The sequence below is a fragment of the Eucyclogobius newberryi genome, unplaced genomic scaffold (assembly GCF_026437365.1).
Source record: "Eucyclogobius newberryi isolate DKJ021-1_F unplaced genomic scaffold, fEucNew1.0.hap1 SCAF_11, whole genome shotgun sequence".
Lineage (NCBI taxonomy): Eukaryota > Metazoa > Chordata > Actinopteri > Gobiiformes > Gobiidae > Eucyclogobius > Eucyclogobius newberryi.
The window spans coordinates 24,428,048-24,447,937 of record NW_027315735.1 but is presented as its reverse complement, the minus strand read 5'-3'; the positions used below and the strand labels follow the sequence as shown (position 1 = coordinate 24,447,937).

General features: G+C 40.5%; 1 protein-coding gene across 1 annotated transcript in view; it reads left to right on the top strand.

Moving 5' to 3' along the window:
• spock1 (SPARC (osteonectin), cwcv and kazal like domains proteoglycan 1) overlaps positions 1-19,890 on the top strand; it is a 107,841-nt gene that overhangs the window by 72,748 nt on the left and 15,203 nt on the right. The window contains exons 6-8 of the mRNA XM_072439633.1: positions 6,310-6,427; positions 11,220-11,352; positions 14,629-14,785. Coding sequence (XP_072295734.1) covers positions 6,310-6,427; positions 11,220-11,352; positions 14,629-14,785 — 408 coding nt within the window. The remainder of the gene's footprint in view (positions 1-6,309; positions 6,428-11,219; positions 11,353-14,628; positions 14,786-19,890) is intronic.

The following is a 19,890-nucleotide window of genomic DNA, read 5'->3' as shown; positions in this document are numbered from 1 at the left end:
TGGAAAGATCGAAGAACAGAATCCTCACAGAGCTGCCAGGCTTTTCCAGGTGAGAGAGAGAGCGGTGCAGCAGGGAGATGACGGCGTCCTCCACTCCGATGGCAGACCGATATGCAAACTGCAGCGGGTCCATGGCTGAGCTCACGGTGGAGCGGAGGTGGTCCAGGACCAGCCGCTCCAGTGTCTTCATCAGGTGGGACGTGAGAGCCACTGGCCTGAAGCTGTTGAGGTCTTTGGCGCGCGGTGTCTTGGGCACAGGTACCAGACAGGAGGTCTTCCAGACCTGTGGTACCACCCTCAGCTTCAGGCTCATGTTGAAGACATGCTTCACAACTCCACACAGTTCATCTGCGCAGGACTTAAGGAGCCTGGGGCTGATGCCATCAGGTCCTGCTGCCTTCCTCACTTTAATCCTCTTCAGCTCACTCCTCACCTGTGCTGCTGTGACAGTCAGTGGTTGGCAGGGGGACCGTGTGCTGGGGGGATGGGTGAGTCCAGGCGAAGTGGGGAGCTGATGGTCCGGGGCAGATAAGCGAAGAGGAACAGATGCAGGGCATTGTCCAGCTGTGGAAGAGGGAGCATGCAGCTGTGCAGGGGGAGGGACGGGTGATCGATCAAACCTCAAGAAGTGAGCATTTAAATCATTCACCCACTGTAGATCCCCTTCTGTCTGGGCAGGGGGGATTTTGAAGCCCGAGATGGTTTTCAGGCTCCTCCACACTCCCTGAATGTTCTTTTGCTGCAGCTGCTCCTCCATCCTCCTCTTGTAGCAGGCCTCAGCCTGCCTGATCTTCCTCCTCAGCTCCTTCTGCACAGTCCTCAGCTCCTCCTTGTTCCCTGACCTGAAGGCTCTCTTCTTCTCCTTCAGCAGAGCCTTCAGTTCACGGTTAATTCATGGCTTATTGTTTGGAAAACACAGCACCGTCTGGGAGGGAACAATGTTCTCAAAACAGAAGTTGATGTAGTCCGTTATGCACTCTGTGATGGTGTTGATGTCCTCCCCATGTGGGTCATAAAGCTCAGTCCAGACAGTGGTGCTGAAGCAGTCCCTCAGAGCCTCCTCGCTCTCAGCAGACCACATCCTCACCTCACGGGACACCACAGGCTGCCTGTGCACGATGGGTTCATACACAGGCCTCAGATGTACAAGGTTGTGGTCCGAGCTGCCCAGGGGAGGGAGGGGGGAAGAAGAATAAGCCTCCTTGGTGTTGGCAAAAAACAAGTCCAATGTTCTATTCTCTCTGGTGGGGCAGGTAACATACTGGGTGTATGTTGGTAGAACAGAAGAGGGAGAAGCGTGGTTAAAGTCGCCAGAGATGAGGAAGAGAGCCTGTGGATGCTGTGTTTGCAGCCTACAAGTGCAGGAGAGCAGTGCTTCACAAGCATTTTCAGCATTGGCAGACGGGGCCACATAGACTGCGATCAAAATCACATGTGAGAACTCCCGGGGCAGATAATATGGCCTCATGCCAATAGCCAATAGTTCAATATCCTTGTTACATAGCTGCTCCCTCACTGTGCAGTGTTCGGGTTTGGACCAGCTCGTGTTCACATACACCGCCAGACCTCCACCTCTTTTCTTCAAGCATTCTCTCGTTCTGTCCGCCCGCAGCAGATGAAAATTGTCCAAACCTACAATAGAGTCTGGCATTTCTGCTGTTAACCAGGTCTCTGTGAAAATCAAGACGCTGCTGTCCCTATAAATCCTATATATATATAGTTATAATAATAAATATATAATAATAATAATAATATAATGTGTATATATATATGTGTGTATATATATATATATAGGATTATATATATATATATATATATATATATATATATATATATATATATATATATATATATATAGGATTATATATATATAGGATTATATATATAAACTTAAATCAAAAGCTATTTCCAATCAAAACATCTTAACAGGTCAAGTTACATTTTAACATAAAACCCCTTATTTGATAGGAGCTTCACAATTCTTGCATGTATTGAGTTTGGGCAGAGTTTCTGCTTGAATTTCTTTGCAGGATGTCAGAAAAGCTGTTAGGATGTGAACTGCCTCCCGCCCTCATGGATTTTTCTTTTGAGGAGTCTCCAAAGGTTCTCAAAAGGGTTGAGGTCAGGGGAGGATAAGGGCCACACCAGGAGTTTCTCTTCTTTTACGTCCATAGCAGCCAATGATGCAGAGGTGTTCCTTGCAGCATGAGATGGTGCATTGTCATGCATGAAGATGATTATGTTATGGAAAGCACGGTTATTCAGTCAGAAACCACACATACTTTACAGAAGTAATTTTGATGTCACTGACTCAAACAGCTCTGAGACACAATACCATCCACAAGTTTCACTGGAAAATGAAAAAAATGACAAATATGTATTTGTTCTAGTAACAAATGTTAGTGTATTTGGATTTTAGTCATAATAGTTTATCATAATTATTTTTGGTGATTTATTCAGTTAAATTGAAATTTCCTTTAAGACTACTACAGGTTGTTTTGATTGATATTAGTTAGATTTTAAATCAATGCAGATATACAGTAAGGAATGAGCAGCAACAGTCAAGCTTTATATCACAAGCGCCACTGAGTACATTTTTAACCCAAAAATAGCCAAAAATAAATAATAATTTTTAGATTTTTTTTTTTTCATGTTTTCATTACACTGAACACCAAAATTGCGGGACTCGCGTGTTGGAAAAAACCCTGACCCGAGCATCTCTATTCCTTTGACTATAATATTCTACAGCATGGCATAAAACGTATCTATCTCCATGGAGAATATTCCAAGGCAAGGCATGTTTTTTAAAGCACAATTCATTAGGGCTGGGTATTACCAAGACCCTCGCGATACGATACGTATCCCGATACAATTCCCTCATTACGATACGTATCCTGAAACTTTTTTGAAAAAAGGGTCTTAAATTTTACCAAATGGGCATTTGTTTTATTCCGGATAAGAAAATGCATGAATTTTCATGTTTATCCACAAAGCTTATGCAAAGAACACATTCAAGTAAAGTTACCAAACAATTGGCAAGGTCTGTGTAATGTGTGTGATGTGTGGGAGTCTGTCGACCCTCTGTTTGTGTCTTTTTGTTGTTGTTTTGGTCTTAAAATCCCGTTTCTTCGGGTCGGGTCGGGCTCGGCACTAAGCTAAGTAGCGCTAGCGTGGAAGTGGCCGCGGCTAACGCTAAGCTAACAGCGGGGCCCCGTTGGATAGTTGTATTGTTTAACCGCTCGGTTTTATTGTTTAACTGTTCGGTTTATGTAGTGTAGAGTAGGGAAGATGTGTGTGATGTTTGTGTCTGTTTTTTTGCCTCCGGTTCGGCTGTTGTGGTGGCCTCGGGGCTGTGTTAGCTCCGGGGCTAAAATGGCGGTCTCGGGGCTAAGTTAGCTCCGGGGCTGCGTTGAATTTGTATAAAATAAAGGGGTGAAAGGAATGAAATCAATGAAAAAGGAAATCAAATAGAATGGAGAAGGGAGGCGTGTAACAGTAGCGACGTTTCGAGCCAAAAGCTCTTCTTCAGGCCTGTGTACACGCTGGTGCACGGTGTGTGTCTGTCTCAGTAGTTCCGCGCTGTTTACCGCCCTCTACAGGAGGGAGTTTCTAAACGGCCGCCCGGACAATTTGTAATAAATTAACGTTATTGAAAAGTATCGATACGGCGATACGGAGCCCGTGACGATATATCGCCGTATTGATATTTTGAACACAGCCCAACAATTCATACACAAGGCAATTCAAAGTGCTTCACATAATAGGGAAAAATGCATTCAAATCACAGACACATGACAGAAATTACGAATCCTTCATTTCCATTCATTCAATTTAACAATTTTGCTGATATAAATCATACATTTTGTCCGTGTTTAGTGATCTGCCAGATGGAAAGCCAAATCTATTGGAGACTCCAGACACTCTTTCCCATATTTATTTGACATTACCAGCGTTGCAGGTGTGTCCGGGATGGGCCCTAGACGTCAGCGCGCTATCTGCCTCTACACACGTCTGTTCTTAGAGGATGTATATATTACGACTCTCTCGTCGACACCCCCACCTTACGTGTGGAGCTTTTGTATCTTTAGCGGCGGACCCAGGTGCAAAATTATATAATTGTCCCAGACAAAACTCGACCAAAGCTTTTATTGTTAAAACTGGCTCTTGATCAGTGGGTAGGTGCACCAGGCTCTTCCTGGACTTTACAGTTGCCTTAGTGCTGACCATCTGACCAGGGTGTGTTCTAAGCCTCTCCCCATGCTCCTGCTCTGCGGCTGTGCTTGGACACTGGCACAATGGGCTATTGTGTCGAGCAGAATTATTTACATGTTCAGTTGAAATTGTGTCTAAATAGTAGTTTTAGAATTGCAAATAATTTCTCTAAAGTATGGTTTTATTGGGATTTTTTCCATAGAATCATTCAGGTGATGTGCCACCTACAGAAAGTTATGCAGTATTGCTTGTAAATGTATGCAAAACGTATTCATGCTACTTTAATCACTATCATCATTACTACCATGTTTTCCTCTACTGTTGTGAACACTGATTGCTTACTTCTTGTGTTATTAGTGGACAAGTATATTTGTTAACACCGCTTCTTCTCATTTAGTAGTAGTTTGATCTCATTACAATTCTTTACTAATAATATCTTTACTAAGACAATGTTATAGATATTTTTGATGTGTGAGCGACACACTTGTGTTGTTACTAATGACATAATAGACTTTTTGTCTTTGTGTACTGCACAGAGCAGAAGGATGTAAACATGAGCTGAGGTCAGTGCATGTAGATGTATATGAATATATATGGGACACCAGCTGTGGCAAACTCACGTCCCATTTGGTCGCTAATGGAGACAAGGCCACTGCTTGAAGATGTTAGCCGCCACATGCTAATTAGCTGTACATAATGCAGGCCTTTGATCTATACACTTTACTCAGCTCTTAATTAACATGGGATTGGCTGTAATTTTCAGACCACTCTCCGCCGTAAAAACCTTCTCCATCTTTGATCTAACTTCATGAATTTAGTGTCTTTAGCAGCTTTTAATGAGGGACTTTTTGTGTGTTTAGTCAAGCACATTGACTAGACAGGGAATAGTGGCCCTCTGCCCGGGGTCCAGTGCCTGTCTCTCACTTCATTTGCAGTAAAAACTCTCTGCTCTCTCTTTTACTACTACCTCTGGTACTTTTCCTTTCCCTCCTGTCAAATGAAAGTGCTTGTGCCGTTAGCTGAGCCTCAGTGTGAAGCGACACAATGGCCAGAGTCAATGAGCTGCTTTGATCCTTCGTCACCTTAGACACAAGCCAACTGTGCCGTGCTGCCACTTCGATAATGTCACAGAGAGATTGATTTGAACCAAAATGGCGGCTGAAATTCATGGGTAAAACGCCTAATTAACTAGCTTACTGGACAGAATGCTTTTTTTAGGCCACGGAGCTCAAATTGTGGGGTTGTTTCTTAGTGATGCTAATGAAGTATTTAAATTAAAGTCTTGGTGTAAGCCTTGTTTTATCTGTTTCTTACTTATGTATCTCTATCTCTATTGTCTTAATTCTGAAGCAAGTTCCTATTTTGTGGTGGTTTGTCAGTTGTTTTCACTGACAATGGAAATAAAACTCTGATTTTGATCTAGTATTAGTTCTGGTCTGGATTACATCCGTTAAATTCTTAAAATGTGTTCAAAGGGGACCATACCCCACATTAAAAAAAAGGCCGTGGCTGGAGAGCCGCGGCGCGGTCAAATGGCCGCGCAGTTTCAGGAACCGCGGCACTTTCCGCATAGCCTCATGGGTAACCCTAACCCTAACCTTAACCCTAACCCTAATCTTAACCCTAACCTTAACCCTGCGCGGTCTAAAACAGCGCTAAAACGCGGTCAAATAGCGCAGCGGTTTCAGGAGCCGCGGCGTGCGGCCGGCACAAAATAACATGGCAGTTTCGGCCGCGCGCCGCGGCTCTGTAGACACTCCCAAAAAAAAATGGGTTTTAAACAAAAAAAAAACTAAAGAAAGTAAACCTAGGCTTAACCAGGACTAGAACAGAACCAAACCTACAACAGGACTAAACTGGGCTCAAACCAGTTCCGTTTACCTATGTATCTATTCATCTAATTTCAAGTTGCAAACACCTGATTTTAGATGGTGCCTGATCTGAAGAGTTGACCTCTAACTTGTATCGTACAGTGCTCCTTTCCCCTCTGTCTCAGTATTTTCAGTGGCGCCTGCTGAAGCCCTGACCACTGCGACGCTTTATGCTGATGCTCAGAGTCTGTTTCATCTGAAGTCTTGTCTCGTCCTCTCGCTGCAGGTCCAGATGTAACCAAGCAGGATCCCTGTCTGAAGGTGACGTGCCCCCCTCACAAGATCTGCATAAGTCATGACTACCAGACAGCCATCTGCACCAATCACAAGCAGCCGGGTCACAGGTAAGAGCCAATCACAATTACGTCTGACATTTACATAGTTCAGAGTTTCCATATAGGGGAAAAACACAAAGCCAATCAATTTAGAATTACACATTTCATTTTAAATATGCAATTTACAGCCCACACTTGCAGTTCCTTTACATAAGAATACATGTTGTGCTTTTGTCCGCTATATGGTTATAATCTACGTAGAACACGCAGATCATTGTGTTTTATTTTAGACATTTTAATTGCAATATGAATCTATGAATCTCACCCGTGGAAGCTGCAGATCATGGTTCATAGATTGTATTTCATGTCAAAATGGCTATGCAATGTTGATTCACTATTATTATTATTTTTAATGAATCTGAGCATGTAGTAAGTGCAGAACAGTTTGTTTGGAGCAATCAGGTCTTGAAGGCAGAAGAATAAAGATGATTCAAACTAGTGCTGTCAATTGATTAAAACACATCAGATTAATCACACTTTTGATATGTAATTAATCACGATTAATCACTTCATGCTCTTTTTAATATTTCATTATGTAATTGTCTATTTAAGTATTTAAGCACATTTTCGTAATACAATTGTGTAACTTGATTATTTCACAAATCTAGATGAATTATTTAAAGGCTCAACTACAACAAAGTCTAGACATTATATTTCGTGTTGTGTCTGTGTGGTCGCTGGTCACATATTTCAGGTCAATGTACATGACCAATCATCAGGTTTAGAGGTTCCACTTGCAGGTGTAACTGGCTCTTTTAGTGACGGAATTTGCTGGTGGCGTTGGTGAAATATTTGGGTCATTTGACTAGTCTAATACGCGGGGTTTGTTTGCTTGCGGAGCGCGGCGTGTTCAGCTCCGGATGAGCGTGGCGCGGACTGAACCAAACACGAGAGCGAAAGGCTTTGCTTTGATCTGAAGTTGAGTAACGTGCACTCTGAGACAAAAACAAAACCCGCATGTGTGGTGTCATTGATGGATTTTATGTGGAAATGTAACCGTGTGACATCAGCTCTGCTCCTGCTCCTTCCCCCTCAGGAGAGACTCATTGCCTGATCTAAAAGAACATGTTTGCTTAAATCTGAAGTGTGTTAATTCATGATTAATGCGTACATTTTTAATGCATGAGTTCACGTGTTGACTTTGACAACCCTAAATCAAAATACATGAATAATTCTAAATACAACTTTGGGTTATAAAAAAATATGCTGTTGTACTTTGAGAAGAAAAACAGTAATAACATGGTTGAAAGATGCTAAAATTCTCCTTAAAGAGTTAGCATTTTGCTGATGTCTCACATATTCCCACATATGAACCCTATGGATGTAGACTTAATGTTCCAGACAGTTAATTATAAGTACATTCACGATGAGAACAGCAAATAGTTTTATATTAAGTAATTCTGTTATTAATTAAATTGTCTGTATCTTTCTGCTCCTTGGACTCTGAAAACATGACGTGCTCTGTCGCTCTTCAATTTTGTTTTTGTAATCTATTTAATTTTACTGATGAACAAACATTCCCCCATAAGACCTAAGAGTGTGTTCTGTCATTGTAGCTGTAATTCATGTTTTCAAAACATTTGCTTTTTTACTGCATTAATTACAACTTCTGTTCAAATGCAATTTGTTTGTGCCATTTTCTTCTGCTCTGTGTTGTTATGCCATCTTGGTGCTGAATTAGCTGCAATAATTAGCATGGACTCCGAGTCCTCACAAAGGGCACGTTATTGTCAGGAAAATATTGCAGCCAACTTTAATTAGTTAATGCATTGTTGATGTGTAGGATTGTTTTTATTGGTCATTATCCACTATCAGTATATTATACAAAGAGATTAGTATTTTGGATGCTAGTGGCTGCTGAAAATCAGCATTTATAAAGCCTCCATATAACAACATGATTTTACTAGTGTTGTCAAGACGCTTCAATTTGAATTTCAATACTAATGGTGCCAGGCAACTGGGATTGTTCCCACCTCCTGGAACACCCTAAAACTGGTGTGAATTGGGAGCTGGTCGAGAAAGTCAGACTTCACATACGAGATCAATTGTGGCGTATTACAAGAATAATAACCACAAATAGTAATTTTTGGCCCAAAGGCTTTATTAGACAGGAAAGGTAGGTGTGAAATGGGGGATGAGAGAGAAGAGAGGACATGCAGTAAATTGTCGGAGTCATGATTGGAACTCACAACTCTGCAGCTGCACATGGAGCCTAGCATGTGTGCTGTGCCTTAACCACTACACCACAAAGTAGTTTGAAGTGGTAAACCACCACATAAACCATGTAAACATTAGTTACAAGTCAAAACTGACAATATTCTGATATTTGATCAATTAGACAGATTTGTTTAACCGTTACAATTATTTAACCGACAGATTAGCATAAGCCAAATTCTTTAAAAACTAGTTATTTCAGCCGAAACTCGTAATTTTCAAGTGAGAAATAACTGGCTTTCCAGTTGCCTGGAATGCAGCATAAAGAACCATATTGAAACTAATTAAAAAAAAAAAAAAATGGTATGTAATTTTCAACATAAATGTTTATTTAAATAGTTTCAATACTAGTTTTATTTTAAATGTATAGATTTTTGACAATCCTTTTTAATATATATTCCATGTTATCTTTATGTTAATCTTTATAGTTTTTAGTTTTTAGTCGCTTTTTGAGCAAGTTGAAATTTGAAGTACTAACCCATTAAAGAATTTAGAGGCTTACTTCTACTTCGCGGGTTTGAAGATGCCCACTGTCCATTACTAAAATGTATTAAAAATGTAAGGTCTGGTGTAATGAAAGCAGTTCCTTTCAGCTGGAGATAGGATTTGGCTGCAGGGTTGGACTGACAGCAGTAGCAGCAGGTTAGGACTCAGCAGCCATCACGGAGCCTCGCGGTGCTAATTCCCCTAGACCCTGCTGCGAGTGGCTGTAGCACTGTCAAATAGCAGTCACTTACAATTACTGCACCTTAGAGTTACTCTGCGGGAGCTCGAGTACACCCGTCACAAAGGAGAAAAGTTCAGGTTATTAACAGTTTATATATGGAAGTCTAACCATAGAATATGTCGGTGTTGCTCTAAAGGTTGTGAATTGACAAAAATAGGAAAAAGTGCTCATTATATTTCTTTTAATGAGGCTGCTGGTATGCCCTTATGAATAATCAGTTAATTAGGCAATCTAACTGTCAACAAACAACTTTCCCAAATTATTAGTGTTTTCTGAAATAGTTGTATAGTATAGTATTTATGGCCCCAATTAATTAAATTCTTAACTATATTTCAATTAAATGAAATATCTGCATATACCAACTGTAACAAATCTACAAGTGTATGATAATGTTAAGTTTGGTAACGAATAGGTGGTTATTGACACATTTTTTTATCCACGCTTGAAATCAGAACAAAAATTACCTAGTTTGTGTTGGTTTAGGATTAAGACCAAACAATCTGAACACGATTGTGAATAATATATGCAATAATGTACACATTCAATTAAAACGTATGCAGAAACTTGCTATCCTTGCAATCCAAGGCAATTCAAAGTGCTTCACAGAACAGGAAAATTAATTAAAATCACAAAACAGATAAAGACGGAAGAAGGAAGGAAGAGTGCAAATAAAATCCATTCAGTTAAAACAAAGAAGTTTTTTGCCTAGATTTGAACATTGTCAGTAGAGGCCTGTCTCCCATCTCCAGGAAGACTTTTTGAGAATGTGGCTATATATATGCCAATAACAATAATATGCCAGAATGAATATCTTCATCAGATGAGGGCTACGGTGGAGGCGTAAGGTAACGTAATATAGAGAAATCCAAAAGATTGATTTTCCCGACTCAATGTTCAATCTTTCATCCTCCCTTTCTCCACAGATGCTTCTCGCTCTCTAAAATAGCGCCACTGTCAATTAAACGCTGAAAAACGTCCCAAGAAATCGCAACAGAGGAGTCTTTATGAAAGGTTACTTTCGTGCTCAGGTGTTTGTCTCGGAGGAAAGTATGTCATGTGTGAAGTAGACTCGGAGAGAAGGGAAAAGCACAGGGATTTACAGCGTTATCTTATGCTCAGCGCGCTTGTACGCTCGACACGGTTTCAGCAAGCAGCGCCGATGTGACGAGATGTGAGCTACTCTGTCCCACTCCTCTCCAACTTCACTAATCTGTTGCTACTTTATAAAATAATTCATGCCACATGGACACAGGGGGTGATTTACCTGATTAAGTGATGGTAAAAGAGATAGATGAATAGGCTCTGGCAGAGGTTTGATTGGCTGAAAATGCGCAGCGGTTCTTATCAGATGTGGATCTTGAACGTTAATTACTCAATGTTCCTTGCGTTTGGACTTGAGCAGTTTGGGTTCAGGCAGTGGTGCGAAAAGTACTTTTTATATACCATATTTGACCTTTAGTTCTGAAACTGAAGTGCTGCTCTTATTCAGCCTTTCTTCTTCCTTTGTTGCAGTGTGTGTTGTAGGAGAAGGTTAATTATATGGTTTAAGTTGGTGGGGATAATGATAGTGTGGCACAGTAATAATATGTACACCATCACTAGAGGTACTAAATTATACTATTATTATACGTAATTTATGTTCTTTTGAAGTAACAGTTCTACTCCTGTCGTCTCTGCAATCTTTTCTTGGCATATTGTGGATAAGCATTTAATAAATAGTATCAATCATCAGTTAATTAATACAATGTCATGTTTTGAACAGTGTGTGGACATTTGAGTGGAGTACATTAATTGATCAATATATATATATATGTGTGTGTGTGTGTGTGTGTGTGTGTGTGTGTGTGTGCTCTTTCCTAGTGTAAAAGCCAGAAAAGGCAGCTCAGGACACAAGCGCAGAGCAGAAGCAGGTGCTCATGGGAAATGTAGGCTTTGCTTGACTCGGCAGTCAACACCTGTGTGTGGATCGGACGGACACACCTACTCCTCCAAGGTAAGTGGACCGTTTTGGCAGCTGTCTTTTATCTTCTTATCACAAACGTTCACATGGATTACAGTTGTACTCTTGTGTTGCCTGAAGTCACACAAATTCAGCTCACATTGCTCCCAGAGAAACTGAACTATGACTGAAATAGTCTGAAAATGTGTCATAATTACAGTTCTGGAATCCGACAAAAGTGATGCAAGTTACCATCTGGAACTGGAAGAAATATCATATTAGTTTGGATTTTTTGGTAAAGTTTAGTTAGTTTATCCGTCTTGGACCAATGTGGACCTATTTGCGCGGATTTAGGTACATCTCATTAGGACTGCAAGATTATTTTCAATTAGTCGACAAGTCAAAACTATTATTTCTTGTGTACAATGGGGTTTTTCAATGCATTTTTAACCAAATGAAGGTTGAAATGTGGTGACTGAAGGCTTCTAGATCAAGAATATCTACAAATATAAGATAAGATTAGATATTCCTTTATTGTCCCACATGGGGAAATTTCATTGATGCAACGCAGGTAGATACAGAGGTAGATACAGAAGAAAAGAACAGATCACTTATAGGAAGTTTGAAAAACACTTTCAGTAGAAGATCTCCTATAAACAAAAACTCCCATAGACAAAACCTCCCATTACCCAACAAGGGATGGAGGGGAAAAAATAATAAAGATAAAAATAAATAAATACATGAATACCATTGCATGTGATCACGACAGTAATTGCACATGAATATGTGTCACGACGACACATGGATTGCACATGAATTTCACAGTAATTGCACATAATACACACATATAAATTATTGAGTAAAATCACAAATATTTTATTCATTTTTGACCATTTTATTTTTATTTTAGTCTGTGTTATAAAAGGTCTTTTCATATGAGTTTTTGTATAGTCCAGATAACTAGATGCACTGATATCAATATCGGTGCCAATTATGGAAAATTTGATGGATCGGTAATACTGATTCGATTCCACAATCAGCCATGTATTGGGGACATAACATTTTTACCTTGTGGTATTGGTTGATATCGACATTGGAACTGAAAGCGCTGGATCGGTGCCTCTCTACAGATTACAATTACACGATTATGATTACTTACACAAATAGTGGCTTAATCGTTGCAGCCCTACAAGTCATACATTTCAGATAAGCCATCTGCTCCTCTTGGACACTTCATTTAATCTCCCTGCCATCTGAACCAAGCGTGAATCCAGCAGAAACATCATAAAAGAATAAAGATGACATTTGAGAGTAGGGGCGGGCACTCCCCTCTTTTTCTGTAGTAATTTGGAGGAGGTTGAGTTGGCGGCTGGAGTGATGGCTCCCTGTGGTCTAACTCAGAGTCTGCTGCTCAGTAATGCTCTGGTGACAGGCTTATTCATGTTTTATCACGACATTACATGCTTCCCTTCTCTGCACCACACACACAGACTATATTCTATTAAAGGACACCACTGTTATCTCCGGAGAGGTTTCAGACCACTAAGTAAAGTCCATTATTCCTTTGCCTTTCTCATCTGCTCCAGTCACTCCTCTGTTTCTCACTCCTCAAAGCCAGTGGCAGGTTTAGAGACCATACTTTTAAATTATTGTTTTGGGGGGAATTATCTCTGAAAAAAAAGTATATATCTCAAGTTAAGTTGAGTAACACTTGTAAAGTTTTCATTTTAATTCTGAACTATATGCTTTCAAGGTAGTATTGTGATACTAAAATTTTCATTTTTATATCATAATGATAATTAAAACACATTACTTTCTTTCTTTTTTTTAGACAATAGACGTACATACTAGTTCTGATACGCATCAAAATAATGTCAAATTGTCAATACTTCAAATAATAGAAAAGGATTCAGTGGTTGTCATCTGGTCACTGTTTGTTTTTATTAAACTAGATGTTTTGACTTACAAGTCTACTCTGAGCTGTGTAAGCCCTGTATACCGGGCGGAGCCTCCTGATAATAATCTTACTTGTTAATCTATTTGTTTATGGATTTATGGATCCCAGAATGAAGAAAAATTAGGGTTGTTGCTGTAAAAACACATTAAAAACTAAATAATATATCTTAAGAGATTACTGCTGATTACTGAATCAATTGTTTGTAGTAAATCAGGTGCTCTTCGTAGCATCCGGGAGACACAATCTAAACAATAGAAAAACAGGTGGTGCTTTAATAAACTTCTTTAAGTTAACTGAGTTCTCGAATACTGTTTGGTGTGCCTCGGATCTGTTTTTCTATTGTTCAAAATATGATATCTCCTAAAAGCCCTTAAATTGTCGCATAGACTAGGAAGCTAAAACTTATTTGCATTTTTAAATTTTGAAAAGAGACAATAATAAACAAAAGTCTGCCTTAATACAATTAGGTCTGTTTTTAGTATTTTCATGTGTTCTTCTGCAGTCCTGCCTCACCCATAGGATCTTAAGGTAAAGATTGGTGTGACTGTGATTGCCGGAGGTTATTCATTTCCTGGGATCCTCACTCTTTATCAGCCCCTCCAGACAGCTAATTCAAAACGCTCCCAACAGGCCCCAGCGCTGTTCCTTTGTCGACAAAATTCATTGGGCAGCATTAGCGACGCTATCAAAGAGGAGACAGGGAGGAGGTGACGGATCAGAACTGGAGGAATTAAACCTTGGGAGCATAAAGACGAACTTCCTGGACATGTATTGGTTTGGTGTATCGCTGTAAACGTTTTATGCACAGTCATGGTCCGCCGTGACAAAGCCTGTCGTCATCGCCTGCAAAAACACAATTTACATAACTCATTCTGGCCTCCATTATTCCTCCAGGAAGCTTTTTGTAATTGGATTTTTTTTCCCCTTCGCAACTGGTCCAAACATTTTCTTCACCCGCACTTACCTGAAATGAGATTTATACTGTTAAATTGCACTCTGAAGTAGTCCGTCGTGTTGTTCTCGTCCCATTAGCTTTGTTCTGTTGTGTATAATAAAAATCTACATGGCGTCCTCAGCGTGTGTACTGCCCCTTTGTGACTGCCTAATGGACACGTCTGTCCATTTAAGATAAATCTTTAAAGCTGTTAAAGCAAATAAGCCTTAGCTCCAAAATCTCTACGGAGAGATTGAAGCGTTGACTTATGAAAAGATGCTATTAGTTTCCTTTTAGCATTGAGTTTAATTTGTACTGCATTTTATTATAACACCCACATCAAATTACCTTAATAGTTAATTAATGATCAGTTCTATATAATCCTTTTGTTTCTTTCGGTTCATAAAATATCCTATGCATTTCTCTGAACATTCTTCAGTGCAAGTTGGAGTTCCAGAGCTGTCTTTCGAGGAAGACTATCTTGGCTCGGTGCGATGGCCTGTGTCCCTGTTTGCCGGGTCACGAGCTCCCCAAACCCCAGCACAAACCTGACAAGATCGAGAGGAGTGAGAAGAGGGAGAAGACGGAGAGAACCGGTGAGTCTATCTGTCAGCGAGCGACCGAGCAGGAGCAAAAACAGCCCGGATCTCTGGAAATAACATGTTAACGGTTGAAGTTAAAGTTACAGGTTAGATCTGTGGCAAAGAGAGCCCACTTGGAGTAAGAATGCATGTTTTTCAAGGTGTTTTATGAACGATACAATCACTTATTATTGAAAAAAGGCCAGATACTGTAGATAGTCTGTGTGGAACATTAGAGGCAACGCAATAACATCATCATCATGGAGGCAAAGTGCTCCTTTAAACAACAAGTGTAATATGTGTTTATGTTTTCGAAGGAGTGTATAAGAATTATGTAAAGGTATTTTGCTACGCATCAAATTGTTCTTGATCCGTCTGCAGTTGTCAGTAAATATCAAAAGGAGGAAACAGCAAAGGGCCGACGACAGATGATGATGATGATGATGATGATAGCGGAGAAGGAAAAATAGCTTTGTTCGCTAAGAAGTAAACGACCGTTGCCTTAAAATGTCCCTCAATTGTGGCTTTGAGAGAGCGGCGGCGGCGTCTGAGCGCACGGCGCAGTTACGGCCGCTCTGTGCGGTGTTTGCCCGCTCGCGCCTCGTCCCCATGTGGTCTGAAGTCAATTAAACACTCACACTCTTCCCGTTCCCCGTTGAACTGCTCAGGTGTAATAGATATTTGCAGATGGGCCGTAGAAGAGCCGATGTGTGAGAAGCGATAGAATGAGCGATATTTTTGAGCTCCGCGGGGAAATGCTCAACCACAGACACAATCCAGGCACCTTCTCTGTAATCCTTCAAACTCCCAAAAGATATTCACACTTCTTTTCTATTAATTTCCTGTCACCTCACCCCTCCCTGGCGCTCGCCACCCTTCCCCCACCGCCTCCACCTCTGCACTGACAGATACACAGGGCCGTGATGGAGAGGGAGTGCGCGTCATATTGTTTGTCATGAAAATAGGATTCGAGCTGATGGATGGAGAGGTTCGGGAAGAGAAATGCAAGCTAAAGAATAGCAGCAGACAAAGGGATGAATTGTTATCATTACAGTCTTCCTCTCCACGGATGGAACACTCTGCACCCTTATGTTTCCGTCTCTACTGTATGTCTGCTGTATGTTGTTTGCACTGTTAACGTACATTATACAATTGACTTTTTTTAAACGCAGTACACAACAAGGCCTGTCGTGATATATTGTAACAGAGAATGTTCCGGTTAGCTATATTATTGACGACTAGTAAATGCATCATGCGTTTGGCTCTTCTGTGGTAATTACTGTGACTGAGAGGCACCTCTGTAAAGTTTGAGGCAGAGAAAGCACTGCCTCCTCTGCTGCTTCTCTCTGTGCACAGAAAACGCTCTCTTACCAGCTTAAACCACCGTTGTCCCTCGCATACAGCCTTGTGCTATGTTATTCAGTTATTCATTCTCTGCAGAAAAAAGTGGTTTAAAACGCCCCAAAAAGTTGTGTGAAAGCCGTTTTAAGAACCTTCAGTGCGTGTGGACTGTTCATCTTTAAGTTATAGAATAATGTCAACATAATGATTAATGTGAACTGTACAATCATTTATATATTGTTTGTTGTACTATTAACTCCGTAATTGTTATTTAGGTTATGATTATCTCTGATTATATTTTTACCTAACTTTATTTTCTATTTTACTTCAACCTTCATGGCAGTAAATAGTGAAACTAAACAGCCTTACAATATTGGGAAAAGAAATATGGGATTATAAAATGTCAGACCGCTGGCAATACACAGGATCTTGCCTTTAACTTTCAACTATAGAAAAATATATTTAGTGAAGCCCTGAGCTTTTTGCAGCGGCCTATTCAAGCAAAGGTAATGCAGACATTCAGCTGAGAGGCTTATGCAGCAACATTACTTCATATTTTCTTTGGCTAGTGCAATAATTTTGCTCGCCCACTGCTGCTCTGCTCAACGCGTCAGACATGATCACAGGGATCAAGTATCTGTGTTGAGAGATCATTGTTTTAGTAAAGCTAGAGTTAAAAACCGTGCTTTATATCCATATTGCAGTCTCAAAGTAGACGTGTGGCATGTGCCACATAACTATTTTTACACTCTGTGAATGTGCTTGAACAGACACATTTACACAGCTCTGCCTCTCAGGTCTGTTCTAATCACTCAGCGATTAGACACACTTAAAGGCATCCCCAGGTTCATCAAACACAATTAATACTAAAACGCACAGTGTGCGGCTGATTAATAATGGTCTTATCTTTCTCTTCTTTAAGCTTGTGCCATGTGCTAATGAAGTTAGTTTAACAGCTCATAACGCATAATTAACTCAACAATTCTGACTGCGACTTTGGCTCTTGCGGGTCTGGGCTCCTGCTGAACACTTAACCGTTATTTCAGATATTGATTTAAAAAAAAACATTACAATTGCACCATGTCACTTTTTAGACGAGGTTCTGCCATCTAATTGTCTCCATCAAGATTTTTCATTATTGTTTTTATCTGGAATGTTCCACAGTATGGTATTAAACTAATCTATCCATGGAGTAAAGCATGTGTCACTACCAGGGAAATTACTAGTCAGATCTGTGGAGCGACAACCCTGCTCACAGCAGGAATGCATGGTTTTAAAGTTGTTGTTTTTTGCCATACAAAGAAACATCTGTAACTGTAAAATAAACACAAGAAAGATCTGTTAAACAATATCTCCATCGAGACAAGCTGGTGGCAAATCTCCCACCAGAAAAATGACATACTTACATACATAATGTACCTTCAAAGGCATTAAAGAGCAGGAAACATAAGGCAACATAAGAGCGGGCAGAGGTCAACAGACAAAGCAGTGGCATGTGACCACGGTCAGATGTGAACAGCGAGTCAGAGATGGCTTGAGTCAAGGAGGCTATTTTTGTTTAAAAAAAAGAAAAAAAAGAAAAGAGAATCCCACTTTAAACAAAAATGGAGATTTAAGGTTCAACTTACCGGTCGTATACAATAGTGTTTTGAAACCATGGAGCCCTGGTCATTCAGATGCTAATCAGATACTTATCAGTGATGCGGGAACTGCAGTCAGCTTACAGTAGGATGTTGGTAGCCCATTACAGGGTTGTCATGAGCCGTTTATCGTATTGAATTGTGAGGGACCCTGTGATTCTTGCCCAATAACTCAGCAACAGCACTGGTCAGCTAATGAACTCTCTCCATCCTCAACAAAAGATGACTTGCATCTCAGCTCACTCCAGTTTTTGCTCCTCTTGGCAATCTGCATTTGCGTCCAAAAAGCAATTTCACGATGGCGGCCGTTGTTGACACTGACAGTATTATAAAGTTACATTTCTGGCACCGTTGTCTGCTCCGAGTCACGCTTTGAGTTTCAGCTCTTCTTTCATCCATTTTCCCATTGTCCCCGGCGCTGTAACTCCCTTCACTTCCCTTTTGTCTCTTCACTTTTTCAACGCAGCCAGCAATCGGCGAAGATTTGTGCTTCCCGCGCGCCTGTGATACGAGCTCATGCGCTTGTCTCCAGGGCCGATCGAACACCTCGTTAGATCACTGTAAACAGACGCCGGTGGCAGTAGGTGCGCGTGAATACTCTATCAGATTGTGTTTCTATGGCAACAGTCAAAAGATGGTAGCGGTGTGTAGTGTGCGTGTGTGTGCGTGTGCGCGTGCGCGTGTGTGTGTGTGCGTGTGTGTGTGTGTGTGTCTCTGTGTGTGTGTGTGTGTGTGTGTCTGTCTGTCTGTCTGTCTGTGTGTGTGTGTGTGTGTGTGTGTGTGCGTGTGCGTGTGTGTGCGTGCGTGCGTGTGTGTCTGTCTGTGTGTGTGCGTGTGCGTGTGTGTGCGTGCGTGTGTGTCTGTCTGTCTGTGTGTGTGTGCATGTGTGTGCGTGCGTGTGTGTGCGTCTGTCTGTGTGTGTGTGTGTGTGTGTGTCTGTGTGCGTGTGTGTGTGTGCGTGCGTGAGTGTGTCTCTGTGTGTGTCTCTGTCTGTGTGTGTGTGTGTCTCTGTGTGTGTGTCTGTCTGTGTGTGTGTCTCTGTCTGTGTGTGTGTGTGTGTGTGTTTAGGTGTGTGTGTGTGTGTGTGTGTGTGTGTGTGTGTGTGTGTGTGTGTGTGTGTGTGTGAGAGATAGGGACCTTATGGATGAAGCAGGTTCTAACACTAGTACTAGTATTTGTAAATGGCCTCTTTAAAAATGAGATGTTGCTTCGATGGTTTATCCTTGAAAGTATTTGCGTTTTTAATGTTATAGTTAAGATTAATTTAGCAGATGAGTCACAAGCTCTTGGTTCAAATTGCCCTTTGTGTTTCATTTCACAGCCCATTTAAAGTAAATTGAACACGTAAGTTTGTGAAAGTGATCTTACAAAAGTAGAACGCAGGTTGCATAGCTTAAATGTGACTTAAACAACAGCTTTTCTTTTTCTTGTTCTTTTTCTTTTTAAAGATTGCTTTGAGACATTTGGCGACAACACAAGATTTAGTTTGTGATTGTTATTTCAAAGCTAAAGCCGAGCTACACTGTCCATTGTAGCTAAATGTAAGAGTAATTCTGAAACTAGGCGAGAAATTCAAGCAACTGTAAATGGACGTGGAAGTTATTCCCTGTTTAAGACACGATATACAGTAGATCATGCAAACTAAACTACTATTTCTAAATGAAAATCAATATGGCTCCAATAACAGTTTCAGACCTTCTTGACATGTGAGGATAATATCATAAAGTTGTTTTAATAGTGCATTTTAATTGACTTGGTATTTTGACAGGGAAGGAGAATGTAATTTTCATTTATTTGAATTATTATGTACAGGAATTAAAAACATATAATAGTTACATACATTTTTGTCATATGGTAACAGATATATTATGTTATTCTATTCTGTTATGTATAAATCCAAGGAGCACATAGATATTTGTTTGGTTTGGAGTGATTTTATTCATGGTACTTCATTTTAATCCAAGTATCTATCATGTATCTGCTTACTCTGTAGTTTGTAGCTCTACAAACCTGCTCTGAAATGCAGCGGTTTCTTATATTGGTTCAGGAGTTCATGTTTAAGTTTGTTCACAAACATCATTGACCCTGGACTGAATCTTGCATTTGTACATCCATTCTATATATATCTTTTCAAAATCC